A 17,792-nucleotide genomic window follows, 5' to 3' on the forward strand; every position below is an offset into this window, starting at 1 on the left:
GTCAGGGGAGGTTAATATTGGTGAGGTCAGGTTAATATCAGTCAGGTCAGGTTAATATCAGTCAGCTCTGGGTAATATTAGTCAGATTGGTTAATATATTGGTACTGTTAGGCTGGTATCAGTCAGAGGAGGTTAATATTGGTGACTTCAGGTTATATCAGTCAGGTCAGGTTAATATCAGTCAGGTCAACTCAATATCAGTCAGATGCTATGGGTTAATATATTGGTACTGTTAGGTTGGTATCAGTCAGGGACGGTTAATATTGGTTAGATCAGGTTAATATCAGTCAAGTCAAGTCATCAATCAGATCAGGTCAATATCAGTCACATGGGTTAATATATTGGTACTGTCAGGTTGGTATCAGTCAGGGGACGTTAATATTAGTGAGGCCAAGTTAATATCAGCCAGGTCAAATTAATATCAGTTAAGTCAGATTAATATTAATGAGATCAAGTTAAAATTGGTGAGGTCAATTTAATATCAATCCAGTCAAGTCAAATTAATTCAGGTCAATATATGTCAAGTCAGGTTATTATCTCTCAGGTTAGGTTTTCATCAGCCAGTTCAGGTCAAGTCAATATCAGTCATGTCAATGTTATGTTAATATGAATGAGGTCAAGTCAATACAAGGTCAGATTATTGAATACCAGCCAGAATGCTAATCACTGACAAACATTCCCTTTTCACGTTTCTGGTCAATAAATATGATGATGTGTTTCAGATCTTACTGTCCAATATGGAGTTTGAACAGAAGATAATGCTCAGAAGGGTGTATACAAAATATTTACATTTATTTGTACAGAGAATGGGCATTACTGTGGTTAAACACTTCAAGGTATTAAAACATGCTTGTCCTATAATACATACTTATATGAATAATGATCTATTGATAGGTCATTAATACTCTCCATTACACACTATAAACACCTCTATATAAAACCTGTACATAATTTATTGTTCAGTGCAGTTTAAATAATGTCCTGCATGGGGGTTATTATTGCGTTGTGTTGTACAGTATTTTAAGCATACTTCAAATGTTATACCAAACGTTATAAAATTAGTCACCTCCAAAGAGATCATTATCGCATTTAATCACCCTGGCAACAAGACACAAAAGTTTTTAGAAAATCATGTGTTGATGTTCACTGTGAGATATTTTGGAAATTTTTTTTTTTTTTTAATTTCAGAGATTATAGCACAATACTTAGAAGTATATGACGGCCCTGATGAGGTTGCTAGGTTACACATATTAAAGTTATTGAATATGCTAATTAGAGAAACATGGCCAAGGTATAGTAATACTGATCCAATGTAGACTGGAAACCTGTATAAACCAGTTTGAACGGTGAACCTTTTTGTCTTCTAAGAATGTATTCAGATGCATTTCTCTTTCAGCCATGCTGGAACAATGTGAGCAAAAAATATTGAAAATTTTTTACCTCAAAATGGATTTTATTACATTTTAGACCATAGCTGACCACATTTCTATTTCATCGTTTTAGAAATTCAACACACACATTAACCTATGGTTGGAGTGATATGTTAGTTTTAATGTTATACTCTGAAATAAATTTCAAAAATGTATATGGGTGTTTGGACTTTTATTTGAAATATTAATGTGTGTGACTATGATTTGCTCAATGCTCTTAATTTTTGTGAACGCAGTAATTCACAACACTGGTCAAGTCAAATTGTTGTAAATCCATAGAAATTATTGAAAAGTGCTACAAATATTATTTGAATATACAATCATACAAAAAGTCGAAATGTTTACTGATGGTTGGTCACACTGAAAATTCTTGAAAATAAACAAATTTTGAGTTCTGTTCTTACCATAGAAACTTGTGCCCTCTGGTGTAAAAACATTCTAATTTAGTGTGCGTAGGTGGGTTTATTTGCTGCATAAACAGTTGATGGCTCATCAGAACGCCGGAAACCATGGAAACCAGTGAATTAATTACAAGAGCTAGAATCCCCCCATTCTGAAACAGAAACCGACTGAGGGCGCTGTAACTCTAAACTTGTATATTGATAATTATTTACAAAGTCAAACATTCAGATTATTTTATTTTAGTCACATGATCTTATAAGTATGAATGATCTCTGAGTGCAACGTTAAAGTCTAAATCATCAACAACAAGAAGAAATTCAAAACATTAAACCTTTCTCTTTGAATCTTACCAGAATATCCTGTCACATTGATGAATTATTGAAATTATTATTAAAATTGATATATGACATCACTGTGGATGAGACTACGACACCAGACACAGGTGAGTTATTCAGTAATATCAAGGGTGGATAAATGTAAGGGAAGGTATGTAGGGTGACATGTGATGAATTATTGAAATTATTATTAAAATTGATATATGACATCACTGTGGATGAGACTACGACACCAGACACAGGTGAGTTATTCAGTAATATCAAGGGTGGATAAATGGAAGGGCAGACATGTAGGGTGACATGTGATGAATTATTGAAATTATTATTAAAATTGATATATGACATCACTGTGGATGAGACTACGACACCAGACACAGGTGAGTTATTCAGTAATATCAAGGGTGGATAAATGTAAGGGAAGGTATGTAGGGTGACATGTGATGAATTATTGAAATTATTATTAAAATTGATATATGACATCACTGTGGATGAGACTACGACACCAGACACAGGTGAGTTATTCAGTAATATCAAGGGTGGATAAATGGAAGGGCAGACATGTAGGGTGTCATGTGATGAATTTATGTGATGAAACTTTACTCCACAAGTGTTTTCATTTGCTATCAGAAAGGTCATTTGAGGTCATTATTCATTGATAAAAAATAAAAGATAATATAATATTTTGCCCTTAATCTGTCATCAGACATTTTTAGCATGTAATATGTCATCTAGCAAGTGTCAAGTTCAATTTTGTTTACAATTTTTTTTTTCTGATCAATTTTTTATTTTATTACAGTGAATCTAGCAATTCTGGATAGTTGCAGTGAATGTTTAGTGTTGCTATGGCGATGTTGCCCTGAGGTTGAACAGAAATTAACAGAAGTTATGAAAGTCACTGATAATAAAACTGTATTAAGACTCATTGGTTTTGTGCTATCGGATCGTAACCATGGAAACCAATAAGCAGATACTCGTGTGATTTATTCATGAATGAGTAAAAGAAATATATTTTGGAATGGGTGATGACTGCATCAACAGTTGTGGAATTATTTAAATTAGATTAATGACATCACTAATAGTTGTGTAGTTATGCAAATGAGAATGATATTCTCAACTGTTATCTGATTAATAACAGAACGGCTGTGAAGTTATGCATATATGAGAGACAACATCATTAAATATGTTCACCTTAAGTGAATATTTCAAAAATCTCTCACAATTTTGTGTTCTAACTCTTGATTGTGTATGTGTGTCTCAAAATCATGTAAATCTCAAATCTCATGGTTTGTATGTAAACTACTGTTTGTATGTTAGCTACTGAAATTTAATAAAATGGTGAAAAAAACCAAAATGTGTAATCTTTTTTGTATAATTTCAAATTCTCATTAATTTTGTATTTTTAAAAAATAATTTTTTTCGATTATTTTCAGTTGTGAAATCCCTGTAGGGAAAATAGCAGACCCATGGAATACAAAGGGAAAGATGTGTCCTAAATGAAATGTACAAAACATTGTCAGAAAACAACGTTTTTTAATGGGCATATTTTTTTTTGTCTATTTAAATCTGTGTACATTGACCACCCAAGGGACTTCATTAAAATGGTCCTTATATGGAGACTGGATTATTGTTTATATCTCGCCAACTCATACATTTGAAATATTTGTCTAGAAAATAATGTACTGTTGCAATTTTAAAATTAAAAAGTTGTTTTATAAACACAATGCTGCCAGGTAATTATTATTTAGGTTTCTCAAACAAAAGTAAATCTGCAAAATTATTGTGGTCACATATGACAGTGGTCTTGGAGATGAGTGAATGGGTCACTATAAGCAAATGGTCTTTATAAACAGGTTGTCGATATGTTGCGCTTGGGACTGTAAATGTGGTCACTATAGGCAGGTGGTCTTTGTACACAGGTTTGCCCATATGTTATGCTTTGGATTGTGTAAAAGTTGTCACTATAGGCAGGTGGTCTTTATACACAGGTTTGCCATATGTTATGCCCTGGGACTGTCTAAAAGTTGTCACTATAGGCAGATGGTCTTTATACACAGGTTTGCCCATATGTTATGCCCTGGAACTGTGTAAAAGTGGTCACTATAGGCAGGTGGTCTTTATACACAGGTTGTCCATATGTTATGCCCTGGGACTGTGTAAAAGTGGTCACTATAGTTAGGTGGTCTTTATACACAGGTTTGCCCATATGTTATGCCTTGGGACTGTGTAAAAGTTGTCACTATAGGCAGGTGGTCTTTATACACAGGTTGCTCACACGTTATGATGGTTGTCATGCGGTGCAAATGCCCGGATGTCCGCCCGAGAATAGATAGAAACAGCACTGAGAGAAATGTCATTTTTCTAAAAATGCAATTAAATGTTATTGTTATTGCAAAGATGAGCTCTGAATAAAAAAAACTTTTCTGACGGGTGAAAACGAATCAATATTATGAATATAATAAACTGTTTTTCATATGCTAGTATGTATTATGCTCACGTGACTGATTAACGCCTCAGAGGCAAGGAATTGTATTCATTGTAATACCGAAACTATCGATAATGAAATACTAGTACATGCATTACTAGAATTTAACATCAAGTAATATCACATACACGTTCTCAGTTCCACAAAAAAACAAAAAAACAAGACAAACTTGAAAAATTATTAGGTTCAAATGATATCTTCATTATGAATATATCCTTGCCAATTTTGTGAATTACATTTTTATGTTTTGTAAAACTTACGTTTTATCTGTCAGTGTCAATTTTATTTTGTTTATGTACTTGACCTTAGATGTTATATTGCGTATATTTTCATTTTATGTCAAATAAAATATTCTTTTCTGGTCTATTCTATTCTACGCTCACCCTATGTCGTGTCTCACGCCCACTCGCGGATATTGAAATAAACGCCCTCAAGCGGTGATGTGCAAATGTTTTTATTATTCAAAATGGCGGCGCACATCGAGCGAGCATGTTTATTGATATTTTCACATTTCCGAAATTTTTACCACTTTAAGACAGTATCAACTGAACTATTTTTTTTAACACATCGTGTTTAATGTAGTATGATCATGTCTACTGACGATGTTGACGATTGTCAGAAAATTTCTATTGAAATACGACGATGTAAACAACAAACGGATGATGTTTCTCGAGTGACAGCGGAATTTACAAGACTGCAAGTGATCACGTGTGTCATCTCGGAAATCAGTTCAGAAACATGCACGGAGAACTTGGTAAGCTGTTCCTTTATTAAATAGCATTTTCGATTCTTTTAGTTTCGACTTTTTTAGGCTGAAGTTTAGTTGTAAAACGGTATTTACTAAATGTTCATGGGTCAAAGGTTACACAGCCAGGATCTCAAGGATTAATAAATCTCCCCGTTTTAGTTTAGGTAAATAGACATCACCGATACCGAGGAAGGGTGTTCTTGCTTAGAATCGCCAGCAACTTTAAGGGTGAAGTGTTTCTGTATCAAAAACCACAATATTACTTGAATTATTCTCACAGTTTTCAACAACTGCACTAATGTATAAAAACAGCACAAAACATTGAACATGAACAAAAACTATGGACGATGAGTTATTATTTCATGTGTGAATTGAACAGAATTCAAGATGTAGTCATGTCAAAATATTGCGTGGGATTCAACAAATGCAAAATTATTTTTTGAGTTTTTCCACGTTTTAATAATAATATGCTAGACTCATTCGATGATTTTCATTTTGATAAAGTAAGAATATCTCATCACGGTATTTCCACCTGATTGACATTGAACTATGGGAAAAAGAAATGCAAGTTCAAAATCAAATCATTTGGTTTTTGCGACAGACGTTCTGTCCACGGATTACGCGAGATCTCGCATTGAATGGAAAATCACCTGATGTGTGCATCATTTTAATTTTATGCGTGAGTTGAGTGAGATTCAAAATGACGTCATGTATGACTTAAATTAATATTGGATTGCTGCATTAACTGAATCAGCTAATTAAATTTTTGATATTTTCAAATTATCATCACAAATTCTACAAAACAATTAACTTTTCTATTTACTTTTGACAAAGTCCTTCAATTATATAAATATTTATAAATTTGAAATTGAATCAGAGTTTACTACTGGCTGATGTTAACTGACATTGGAATATTTATAAATGAAATCATTCACACTGCACTCATTGATTGGCTGATTGGAATCAACTGACATTGAAATTTATAAATATTTATAAAAATGAAGTGAGTGGGATTGTTGTATTTCAGATGTTCTCAATTACTGAATGTGCACTTGTTCCATGGGTCACTAGAAATATTACTCCATTCGTCGTCCGAATTGCACAGTTTCACTAAAGCCTGCCATTCATAACCAGTCCACGAACCCGTGGGTATCGTGTTAGGAAAAGCTGTATTTCACTGCAGCTAAATTGAGTCATTTGATTGGACACGCCAAGAAGTTGCGCCACCAATCAGAGTTACTGTATCATAAATGTGAAGACCGAGGAGCTCATCACAGATTAAAACAATGGCGGCATGTAGGCTTTGCGCTGATAGGCTTTCCTTTGATGATATGTCAGCTCGTTCAGAGAAAAAGCTAGCAACACGTTTATTCGATTCCACAAGTTTAATTTTACCAAGTAATATGTGCTTCAATTTTCAGAAATCAGCTCCTAAACTCTTTTTATTTGAAGGTTTTTGTTCTATTCTGGCAACCAGCCAACAATATTGGTTACAATATACAGAGGAATCTGATAGGTTGCTGGAAGCCTACAATGACCTGGTGATCACACTCATGCACTTATGCTAATTTACCAACTGAAAAGACCAATGAAAATGAAAGTTTGTAATAATTACCTTATATGGTAGTAGTGTATGCTAATTTACCAACTGAAAAGACCAATGAGGATGAAGGTATGTAATAATTACCTTATAGGGCAGTAGTGTATGCTAATTTACCAACAGAAAAGACCAATGAAGATGAAGATATGTAATAATTACCTTATATGGTAGTAGTGTATGCTAATTTACCAATTGAAAAGACCAATGAAGATGAAGGTATGTAATAATTACCTTATATGGTAGTAGTGTAAGCTAATTTACCAACAGAAAAGACCAATGAAGATGAAGATATGTAATAATTACCTTATATGGCAGTAGTGTATGCTAATTTACCAACAGAAAAGACCAATTAAGATGAAGGTATGTAATAATTTCCTTATATGGCAGTAGTGTCTGCTAATTTACCACCAGAGAAGACTAATGAAGATGAAGGTATGTAATAATTACCTTATATGGCAGTCGTGTAGAGATATACAAATGATTACTTTGTATGATAATGATGTATAAATATTCAGATGATTACCTCATATGGTAGTGCTGTATAGATATGCAAATTATTACCTTATATGGTAATGCAGTGAAATGGTGTATTATTCTTGATTTACGCGATGGATGACCTCATATGGCAGGGGTGTATATATAAGCAAATGATTACCTTATAAGGTAGTGGTATGTAAATATGCAAATGATTACCCTATAAGGTAGTGGTATGTAGATATGCAAATGATTACTTTATAAGGTAGTGATATGTAAATATGCAAATGATACCTTATATGGGAGGTGTATGTAGATATGCAAATGATTACCTTATAAGGTAGTGGCATGTATATATTCAAATGATTACCTTATATGGTAGTGGTATGTAGATATGCAAATGATTACCATATAAGGTAGTGGTATGTAAATATGCAAATGATTACCTTATAAGGTAGTGGCATGTAGGTATGCAAATGATTACCTTATAAAGTAGTGGTATGTAGATATGCAAATGATTACCTTATACGGCAGTGGTATGTAAATATGCAAATGATTACCTGATAAATTAGTTGCATGTAGATATGCAAATGATTACCTTATATGGTAGTGGTATGTAGATATGCAAATGATTACCTTATAAGTTAGTATATGTTGATATGCAAATAATTACCTTATAACGTAGTGGTATGTAGATATGCAAATGATTACCTTATAAGGTAGTGGTATGTAGATAGGCAAATTATTACCTTATAAGGTAGTATATGTAGATATGCAAATGATTACCTTATAAGGTAGTGGTATGTAGATATGCAAATGATTACCTTATAAGGTAGTATATGTAGATATGCAAATGATTACCTTATAAGGTAGTGGTATGTAGATATGCAAATTATTACCTTATAAGGTAGTGGTATGTAGATATGCAAATGATTACCTTATAAGGTAGTATATGTAGATATGCAAATGATTACCTTATAAGGTAGTGGTATGTAGATATGCAAATTATTACCTTATAAGGTAGTGGCATGTACGTATGCAAATGATTACCTTATACAGTAGTGGTATGTAGATATGCAAATTATTACCTTATAAGGTAGTGGCATGTAGGTATGCAAATGATTACCTTATATGGTAGTGGTATGTAGACATGCAAATGATTACCTTATAAGGTAGTGGTATGTAAATATTGCAAATGATTACCTGATAAATTAGTTGCATGTAGATATGCAAATGATTACCTTATACGGTAGTGGTATGTAGATATGCAAATGATTACCTTATAAGGTAGTGGTATGTAAATATGCAAATGATTACCTGATAAATTAGTTGCATGTAGATATGCAAATGATTACCTTATACGGTAGTGGTATGTAAATATGCGAATGATTACCTTATAAGGTAGTGGTATGTAAATATGCAAATGATTACCTGATAAATTAGTTGCATGTAGATATGCAAATGATTACCTTATACGGTAGTGGTATGTAGATAAGCAAATGATTACCTTATAAGGTAGTGATATGTAGATATGCAAATGATTACCTTATAAGGTAGTGGTATGTAGATATGCAAATGATTACCTTATAAGGTAGTGGTATGTAGATATGCAAATGATTACCTTATACGGTAGTGGTATGTAGATATGCAAATGATTACCATATAAGGTAGTGGTATGTAAATATGCAAATGATTACCTGATAAATTAGTTGCATGTAGATATGCAAATGATTACCTTATACAGTAGTGGTATGTAGATATGCAAATGATTACCTTATAAGGTAAACGGTAGTGGTATGTAGATATGCAAATGATTACCTTATAAGGTAGTGGCATGTAGATATGCAAATGATTACCTTATAAGGTAATGGTATATAAATATGTTACTCTTAATTTATGTTAATATTTTTTTCTTTCCCAGTTGATACCGAGGATCTCATGAAACGTGTTCCAAATAAAGCATCCTTTGTTTTCAAGACATTTACTTCCGGACTCAATCACCTTTGTGCGCTTTCTGATGATGATGAACAGTTAGATTTTAATAAGAATTTTATTCGTACAAATGCTGTCTACTTTATGATACTGAGTGTCAGACATGCTGAAATTCATCACTGGAGTAATGAAATCACAAGACAACAATCATTAGGTAAAAGACTACACCAAAAGAATGAGAATAAAATGAGCCTCTCTTTCAAACTTTGATTTGGGTTTATTTTAGACTTAGATGGGATTATATATTCATCACTGGAGTAATGAAATCACAAGACAACAATCATTAGGTAAAAGACTACACCAAAAGAATGAGAATAAAATGAGCCTCTCTTTCAAACTTTGATTTGGGTTTATTTTAGACTTAGATGGGATTATATATTCATCACTGGAGTAATGAAACCACGAGACAACAATCATTAGGTAAAGACTGCACCAAAAGAATGAAAATAAAATGAGCCTCTCTTTCAAACTTTGATTTGGGTTTATTTTAGACTTAGATGGGATTATATATTCATCACTGGAGTAATGAAATCACAAGACAACAATCATTAGGTAAAAGACTACACCAAAAGAATGAGAATAAAATGAGCCTCTCTTTCAAACTTTGATTTGGGTTTATTTTAGACTTAGATGGGATTATATATTCATCACTGGAGTAATGAAACCACGAGACAACAATCATTAGGTAAAGACTGCACCAAAAGAATGAAAATAAAATGAGCCTCTCTTTCAAACTTTGATTTGGGTTTATTTTAGACTTAGATGGGATTATATATTCATCACTGGAGTAATGAAATAACAAGACAACAATCATTAGGTAAAGACTACACCAAAAGAATGAGAATATAATGAGCCTCTCTTTCAAACTTTTATTTGGGTTTATTTTAGACTAAGATGGGATTATATATTCATTACTGGAGTAATGAAACCACAAGACAACAATCATTTGGTAAAGACTGCACCAAAAGAATGAGGATAAAATGAGCCTCTCTTTCAAACTTTTATTTGGGTTTATTTTAGACTTAGATGGGATTATATATTCATTACTGGAGTAATGAAACCACAAGACAACAATCATTAGGTAAAGACTACACCAAAAGAATGAGAATAAAATGAGCCTCTCTTTCAAACTTTTATTTGGGTTTATTTTAGACTAAGATGGGATTATATATTCATTACTGGAGTAATGAAACCACAAGACAACAATCATTTGGTAAAGACTGCACCAAAAGAATGAGAATAAAATGAGCCGCACTTTCAAACTTTTATTTGGGTTTATTTTAGACTTAGATGGGATTATATATTCATTACTGGAGTAATGAAACCATAAGACAACAATCATTAGGTAAAGACTGCACCAAAAGAATGAGAATAAAATGAGCCTCTCTTTCAAACTTTTATTTGGGTTTATTTTAGACTAAGATGGGATTATATATTCATTACTGGAGTAATGAAACCACAAGACAACAATCATTTGGTAAAGACTGCACCAAAAGAATGAGAATAAAATGAGCCGCTCTTTCAAACTTTTATTTGGGTTTATTTTAGACTTAGATGGGATTATATATTCATTACATGTTTATTTCCAAAGTCAGAAAATGTTAAAAAGTTGAGTGTTGAATGTAGAACTATTGCCGCTGTACGGAGTGCAATAGTTTGTACAGTTCAAAACATTTTTTGTTGACATTTTGAAATGACAACTATTATTTCAAACAGGACATAGATAAATCATAATAAGATTGTAACAAGACTACTGCCTTCATACGTACTTTGTGATATTCTCGTCATATTTTTGGGGGGGTTCAGATTTGAATCATATTTTTATATATTTAAACTATTTTTTTAAATTTATTTTTTTATAGAATTATTTTTATTAAAGTTCAATTATCATTTTAGATTTTTTTTTTTAGATTTAACTTATTTTTTTCTACTAAATTTTTTTCTTTGATATTGTACATATAGGCAGTACAGGTGGACCTCTTTTAGATTTGCTCATTTTGTGATGATATCTTCAATTCTTTAATTGAAATGTGCATTGCTAACAGTAGACCTCTCTCAGATTTGCTCATTTTGTGATGATATCTTCAATTCTTTAATTGAAATGTGCATTGCTAACAGTAGAGCTATCTCAGCTGAGGGGCTGCTTGTTCAATATTTAAACTATTTTTTTAGATTTAGTTTTTTTATGAGATTAAATTATTTATTTTAAATAATATTTTTTTTTCGAATTTAACTTATTTTTTTCTTATAGATTTTCAGGATCTGCATAGTTCAGAGGAACTGCGGAAGATGAAGATTTTGAAGGCTATTTTTAAAAAGGAATTTTTGGTAGAATTCGTATCAAATTACGACTACATCTAACAAGAAACACCTGGAAAGCAGAACCTTCAAGTCGTCACATCTTTAAATGGTGTCTTTTCCATGTTAAGGTAATTTTCAACTTTATCACATATCACCACCAGAGGGGGCTTTTTTCTACAACTGTTTTTTTATCACTTCGCTCTTGTCAGTCAGTTTCAAATTATGTCCATTTTGACCAAAATTAACAAAAATTGTAGAAAAATGCAAAAAGTTGCAAAATTTTGTGCCACAAATTTTAAAGGGACGATCCCCAAAAGGTCACACATCCTGGTATGTCTGGGGGTATAGATTCACTATCAAAGTGAGTTTCTCAACTATTTCTTTCTATAATGCAAGTAGTTGTGATTGTTTGAAAGTTCAAAAACAGTTGAAAATATTGGACAACAATACCCCATAAAATGCCAGGATGTGTGACCTTTAGGGGTCATGCATAAGTTTTTAGAGCTATTGGGTTTGACCATCTTGGCAATCATCCAAAATTTCAACCACATTGAAGTGTTTTAGAATACAAAATTTTTGAATTATCAGTGTAGAAATCCATTATCACAAACATGCTTTGTCATTTCCATGGAAACACCATTACTTGTGATCTTTCTTCGCCTAACTCACTGACAATTCTTCTTCCCATTGAGCATCCCTATCTTAGTGACTTTCAGATCGAATATTTCCAACAGAATTGCTGTTCCTGGATGACTCTCTATCTCACTGACAATTCTTGTTGTCTTTTTAGCATCCCTATCTTGGTGATTATTTAGATGGAATATTTCCACCAGCATTGCTGTTTCTTGATGACTATCAGGTAAATTGTAGAAACCATATTTCTGTTCAAAATGTGTTTAAAATATTCCTGAACTACCATATTTGTTGTATTAGAAGTGCATGCAATAAATGACCTGTTGTGAACAAGTGTGATGGGTATGAGTTTGTTGTAACCAAAATAATTTAGGGCTTTGCCCTCATTCGGGGTGCATTGCTAATAGAGCAAATATGGTACTTTTGCCTCTGATGTTTTTTTTAATCACCAGGGGGCTTTTCGTACACACATCAGACAGCATGGGGGGGGGGGGATCTCAATGTACAGATGACATAGATGAGCAACAGAAAACTGACAAGCTTAATTTATTGATTGTTTAAATTAATTTCTTTTCTTTATTTCGTTACATGTGTAATTAATACTTTTCTGATTTTGCATTTTTTTTTAGATTGAAAATAAAATTCTTGGGATACAGTGTTTACATCATATCATTAATAATGTGGTAAGTATAATTAAACAGGACCTGATCAATTCATATACACTGTATTAATCCAACAGGTCCTAATTCATGGACTATATTTTTATGTATTTCCCTCGGCAACCAACATTGTGGTTTCATTAGCTCTGTACTGGTTGGTTCCTTATTGCTTCTGCTAAGATTGGTGTGAAATGTAACAAAATATATTTAAACAATCACATCATATGAATTCATGTGGTGTTTCATATACAGAGAAATGCTTATCACTGTTTGTATTACATCACATCATATGAATTCATGTGGTGTTTCATATACAGAGAAATACTTCTCACTGTGTGTATTACATCACATATGAATTAATGTGGTGTTTCATTTACAGAGAAACATTTCTCACTGTGTATTACATCACATCATATGAATTCATGTGGTTTCATATGCAGAGAAACACTTCTCACTGTGTATTACATCACATATGAATTCATGTGGTGTTTCACATACAGAGAAACACTTCTCACTGTGTGTATTACATCACATCATATGAATTCATGTGGTATTTCATATACAGAGAAACACTTCTCACTGTGTGTATTACATCACATTATATGAATTCATGTGGTGTTTCATATACAGAAAAACATTTCTCACTGTGTGTATTACATCACATTATATGAATTCATGTGGTGTTTCATATACAGAAAAACATTTCTCATTGTGTGTATTACATCACATATGAATTCATGTGGTGTTTCATATACAGAAAAACATTTCTCACTGTGTGTATTACATCACATCATATGAATTCATGTGGTGTTTCATATACAGAGAAATACTTCTCACTGTGTATTACATCACATATGAATTCATATGGTGTTTCACATACAAACACTTCTCACTGTGTATTACATCACATCATATGAATTCATGTGGTATTTCACATACAAACACTTCTCACTGTGTATTACATCACATCATATGGATTCATATGGTGTATCATATACAGAGAAACATTTCTCACTGTGTGTATTACATCACATCATATGGATTCATATGGTGTTTCATATACAGAGAAAAACTTCTCTCTGTGTTTTACATCACATATGAATTAATGTGGTGTTTCATATACAGAGAAATACTTCTCGCTGTGTATTACATCACATCATATGAATTCATATGATGTTTCACATACAAACACTTCTCACTGTGTATTACATCACATCATATGAATTCATGTGGTGTTTCATATACAGAGAAAAACTTCTCACTGTGTTTTGCATCACATACAAACACTTCTCACTGTGTATTTAATACTTCATATCACAAGATTTGAATGTCATCTCTCAGAATGTTACCCACCCTTACTTTTATTTACCCTTGAATTGTTAGTACATCTAGTGTGAATCTTCTTTGTTGGCAGTAGATTCCAATTTACTCCAACTTTAAAATTAGCTTCACTCTACAAACACTTTGATGCATTTATTGCTGTAATCCGCTACAGCTATTCTACCATCATTACACACTGCTACACCATAGGGATTCCTCAGTCCATCCTTGTCACTATCAATCCTGCAAATAAACTGACCATTGCTGTCATGCTTAGTGACTTTATGATTACTGCTTACATATACATAATCATTCTTATCTACAGCCACTCCCTTGGGATAACTCATTCTACTGACACCAGTGGAAGAGAATTCAAACATAAACTGGTCATCAGAATTGAATACCTGAATACGGTGGTTCCAACAATCTGGCACATATACGATCCCTTTACTGTTAATAGCTAACAAGTAAGGTATATTGAACTCTCCTTGCTCATTTCCACTTTTCCCAAATGACTTAATATACACACCACCCTGGGTATGCTTTCTAATACAATGCTTATAATACTCACTCACATACACATTCTTAGTAACAGGATTAATTGCAATTCCACGTGGACTATCAATTTCAGAACTTCCAAACTTTCTAATCAACTTTCCGTATTCATCACTCACAACTACTTGTTTGTTATTTATATCTGTCATAAAGTATTCATTATCATCTGATATTGCTACATCCCATGGTGTGAATGGCTTTGCAAACTGACCAGTGAATGTAAATGATTGTTTGTAATTTCCATCTCTGTCATGTATAGTCACTCTATTGTTTCTGGTATCAGCTGTGACAAAGTCACCATGTTTATTTATGGTTATTCCCACAGGATTGCTGAGCTGTCCTTCACTTCCTGCGTTTCCCACTGTCTGTACTAATCGTGTGATAACTGGAATATGGAATGGTGATCCTAGTATATGTTGGTTACCAATCGTCATGGCAACTTGATGTTTTCCTTCCGTCTTTCCTGTTATCATCACATGATATGTCCCATTGTTATTGTCTGTAATGTCAATGTTTTCCCATGATGCACCAGGGGTCTTTGTTTTCACCTGAACATCTTGACGGGGAATGATTTGTTTTCCTTTGGAATCTCTGGTTGTGATGAGCAGTTTGACAGGTACACCTTTCACAAGTTGTTCTGGAATGTTTTCAACTGTACATTTGGATGGACAGACATCAGATTTGATCCCTCCTATCAATGCATGTGCAGCAAAGTCACTACTGGACTGGAACTCAATGATATCATGACTGATTGGTGGTATTGTTTCCATAGCAACCATCTCTTTTATGCGCTTTGTAGTTTCTGGCTTGGTAGATAGTAGGTGTACAGAATTCCCATGATGCACCAGTGTTTCTAGATAATGATGTGTGCTGACTATGTTGCCATGGTGAAATTCCCACTCATTGATATTCATTGTTGCATCTTTCAGTCCCATCCTAGCATTTTCATCCAAGGCATCTATCAGCATCTTTTCTTCTCTCTTTACTCTCTCTATCACTTCCTTTGCCTTTCTCTTAACTTTCTCTTTCTCTGCCTCACACTGTTTTCTGATTTCTTCTCTTGTAGATTCAGCTGCTGTTTTTTCTTCCTTCACTTGCTTCTCTTTCACTTTTAACTGTCCTAACATTTCCTTCAGTTGTGTTTTATACTCATCTGCTACCTCCTGTAAGTTTCTATGTACGTGTTCAGGAACTCTGTGTTCAACTATGGTGCACTCAACACATACAGGTACTTGACAAGTGTCACAGTAAAATTTCAGCTGGCTTTCTTTATGTACACTGCAGAAAACTTTGGACTGTACCTTTAGATGACCCCTAGATTGTATCTCTCTGTACTTGTCAATTGTAAGCACTTCATGAGAACGCAGTGCTGGAATGCGTTCATGGACAGTAACACATGCATCACAGCAAAACTGAGGGCAATCTACACACCTGTGAGTTGCTGTCTTCTCTTGACATGTTTCACACACTGGTGGATGGTCAGTACTCAGCTGTCTCTGTCTCTGGAATGTGTCAAGTAGGCTTGTTAAAAAGAAATTAGACTTCAGATCCTGGATGGGTGTGTCACACCGAATTCTACATGTTGCACACTTCAAAACACCCCCAGATTTAGCCTTAAAAGTTACCAAACATTGCTGACAGAATGTATGAAGACATGGTAGAACTTTAGGATTTTTGTAGATCTCCAAACAGATGGAACAGCTGAGGAAATCCTCAGTAACTTCGTCTAGGAGAGACTTGTTGGATGCAGCCATAGCCATTGTAGTAACATTCGTTGTATTGATTTTACTCCCTAGCATAGTGAAAATTCATAATATGTATTTTCCTCGTTATTGGTATTCACAATGGCTGCATGGGTTCAATGCTTTTCAAATCACTGTCAACTTAAGGGGTCTTCTGTAGACTCAGTGTCATGTGACTTTTAATTCTTGTAGATTTCCAAATAGATAGAACAGCCAAGAAAATCCTAATTAATTTCATTTCAGAGGGAAATGTTGAATGCAGCCATATTAAATGGCGGAAGAAACTGTTAGTAGTGCTCTCCAGGAAAGCGAAAATTAACAATATAATATATGCATTTCCTTATTGCTGTTTACAATGGCTGCATAACAAGCTGGTTTTACTGCTTTTCAAATCATTGTCAGCCTAAGGGTTCTTTTGTATACATACAATTGTATTCAACCCTTGGATTTATGCCAAACACATGATATCATGTAACTTTGTTAAAGTTGACCCTGTTTGACCCACATTTAAGGTCGTTTATAGGTATTTCAACCTATTGAATACGATGGGCACTTTATCACATCACAATATTTTGTTTTAAAAGTGCTTAATTATAGATTTGGATGTATGTTATTTTTAATTATTCACTGTATTTAGTGTCATGGGGTTTTCTTTGATCACTTCATTTTTCAATGCCCTTTCATTCTGTCTTCCATTCCAGGGCATGACAGCCATTATCCATGACCACCCTCTTCATTTTGGCTTAGCAGGAAGTCCTTGACCTTGTGTGACCTTAGCTTTGTGTGATCTTGGTACCCACTAATAAAGGAGCAGCACCCAGCCTTTCTATAGTTTTGTATTTTTGTATATAGTTTTACATTTTGTAGTTAAATATACTGCAAGTTTTTTATTCAGTTTTATTACTATACTAGCTCCTCTGTCGACTTTGTCAAGCGGAGCTTATCATATGAGTGATTGTCCGTCGTCGTTCGTGTCAATGTTTTACTTTTTCGACTTCTTCTTGAAAACTACAAGCCTGAATGCTTTGATACTTGAATCCAGGCTGGAATCTAAACCGGAATCTGGACCTGAATTCAGGCTGGAATCTAAACCGGAATCTGGACCTGATTTTAAGGCAG

The 17,792-nt window shown here is 33.5% G+C and overlaps 1 protein-coding gene across 1 annotated transcript; it reads right to left on the minus strand.

Moving 5' to 3' along the window:
* Nucleotides 1-14,322: 14,322 nt before the first annotated feature.
* Nucleotides 14,323-16,693, minus strand: LOC102805629 (E3 ubiquitin-protein ligase TRIM71-like). Its single transcript, XM_006822864.3, has one exon. It carries the CDS (start codon nt 16,689-16,691, stop codon nt 14,505-14,507), a length of 2,187 nt encoding a protein of 728 aa, XP_006822927.2. The 5' UTR covers nt 16,692-16,693; the 3' UTR covers nt 14,323-14,504.
* Nucleotides 16,694-17,792: the final 1,099 nt, after the last annotated feature.

This window comes from Saccoglossus kowalevskii, chromosome 20 (genome assembly GCF_978046115.1).
Source record: "Saccoglossus kowalevskii chromosome 20, keSacKowa6.1, whole genome shotgun sequence".
NCBI classification, from domain to species: domain Eukaryota; kingdom Metazoa; phylum Hemichordata; class Enteropneusta; family Harrimaniidae; genus Saccoglossus; species Saccoglossus kowalevskii.

Bases quoted from the DNA above. Each gene is read 5' to 3' on its own strand.
- LOC102805629 (XM_006822864.3), bottom strand. From the start codon at position 16,691: ATGGCTATGGCTGCATCCAACAAGTCTCTCCTAGACGAAGTTACTGAG.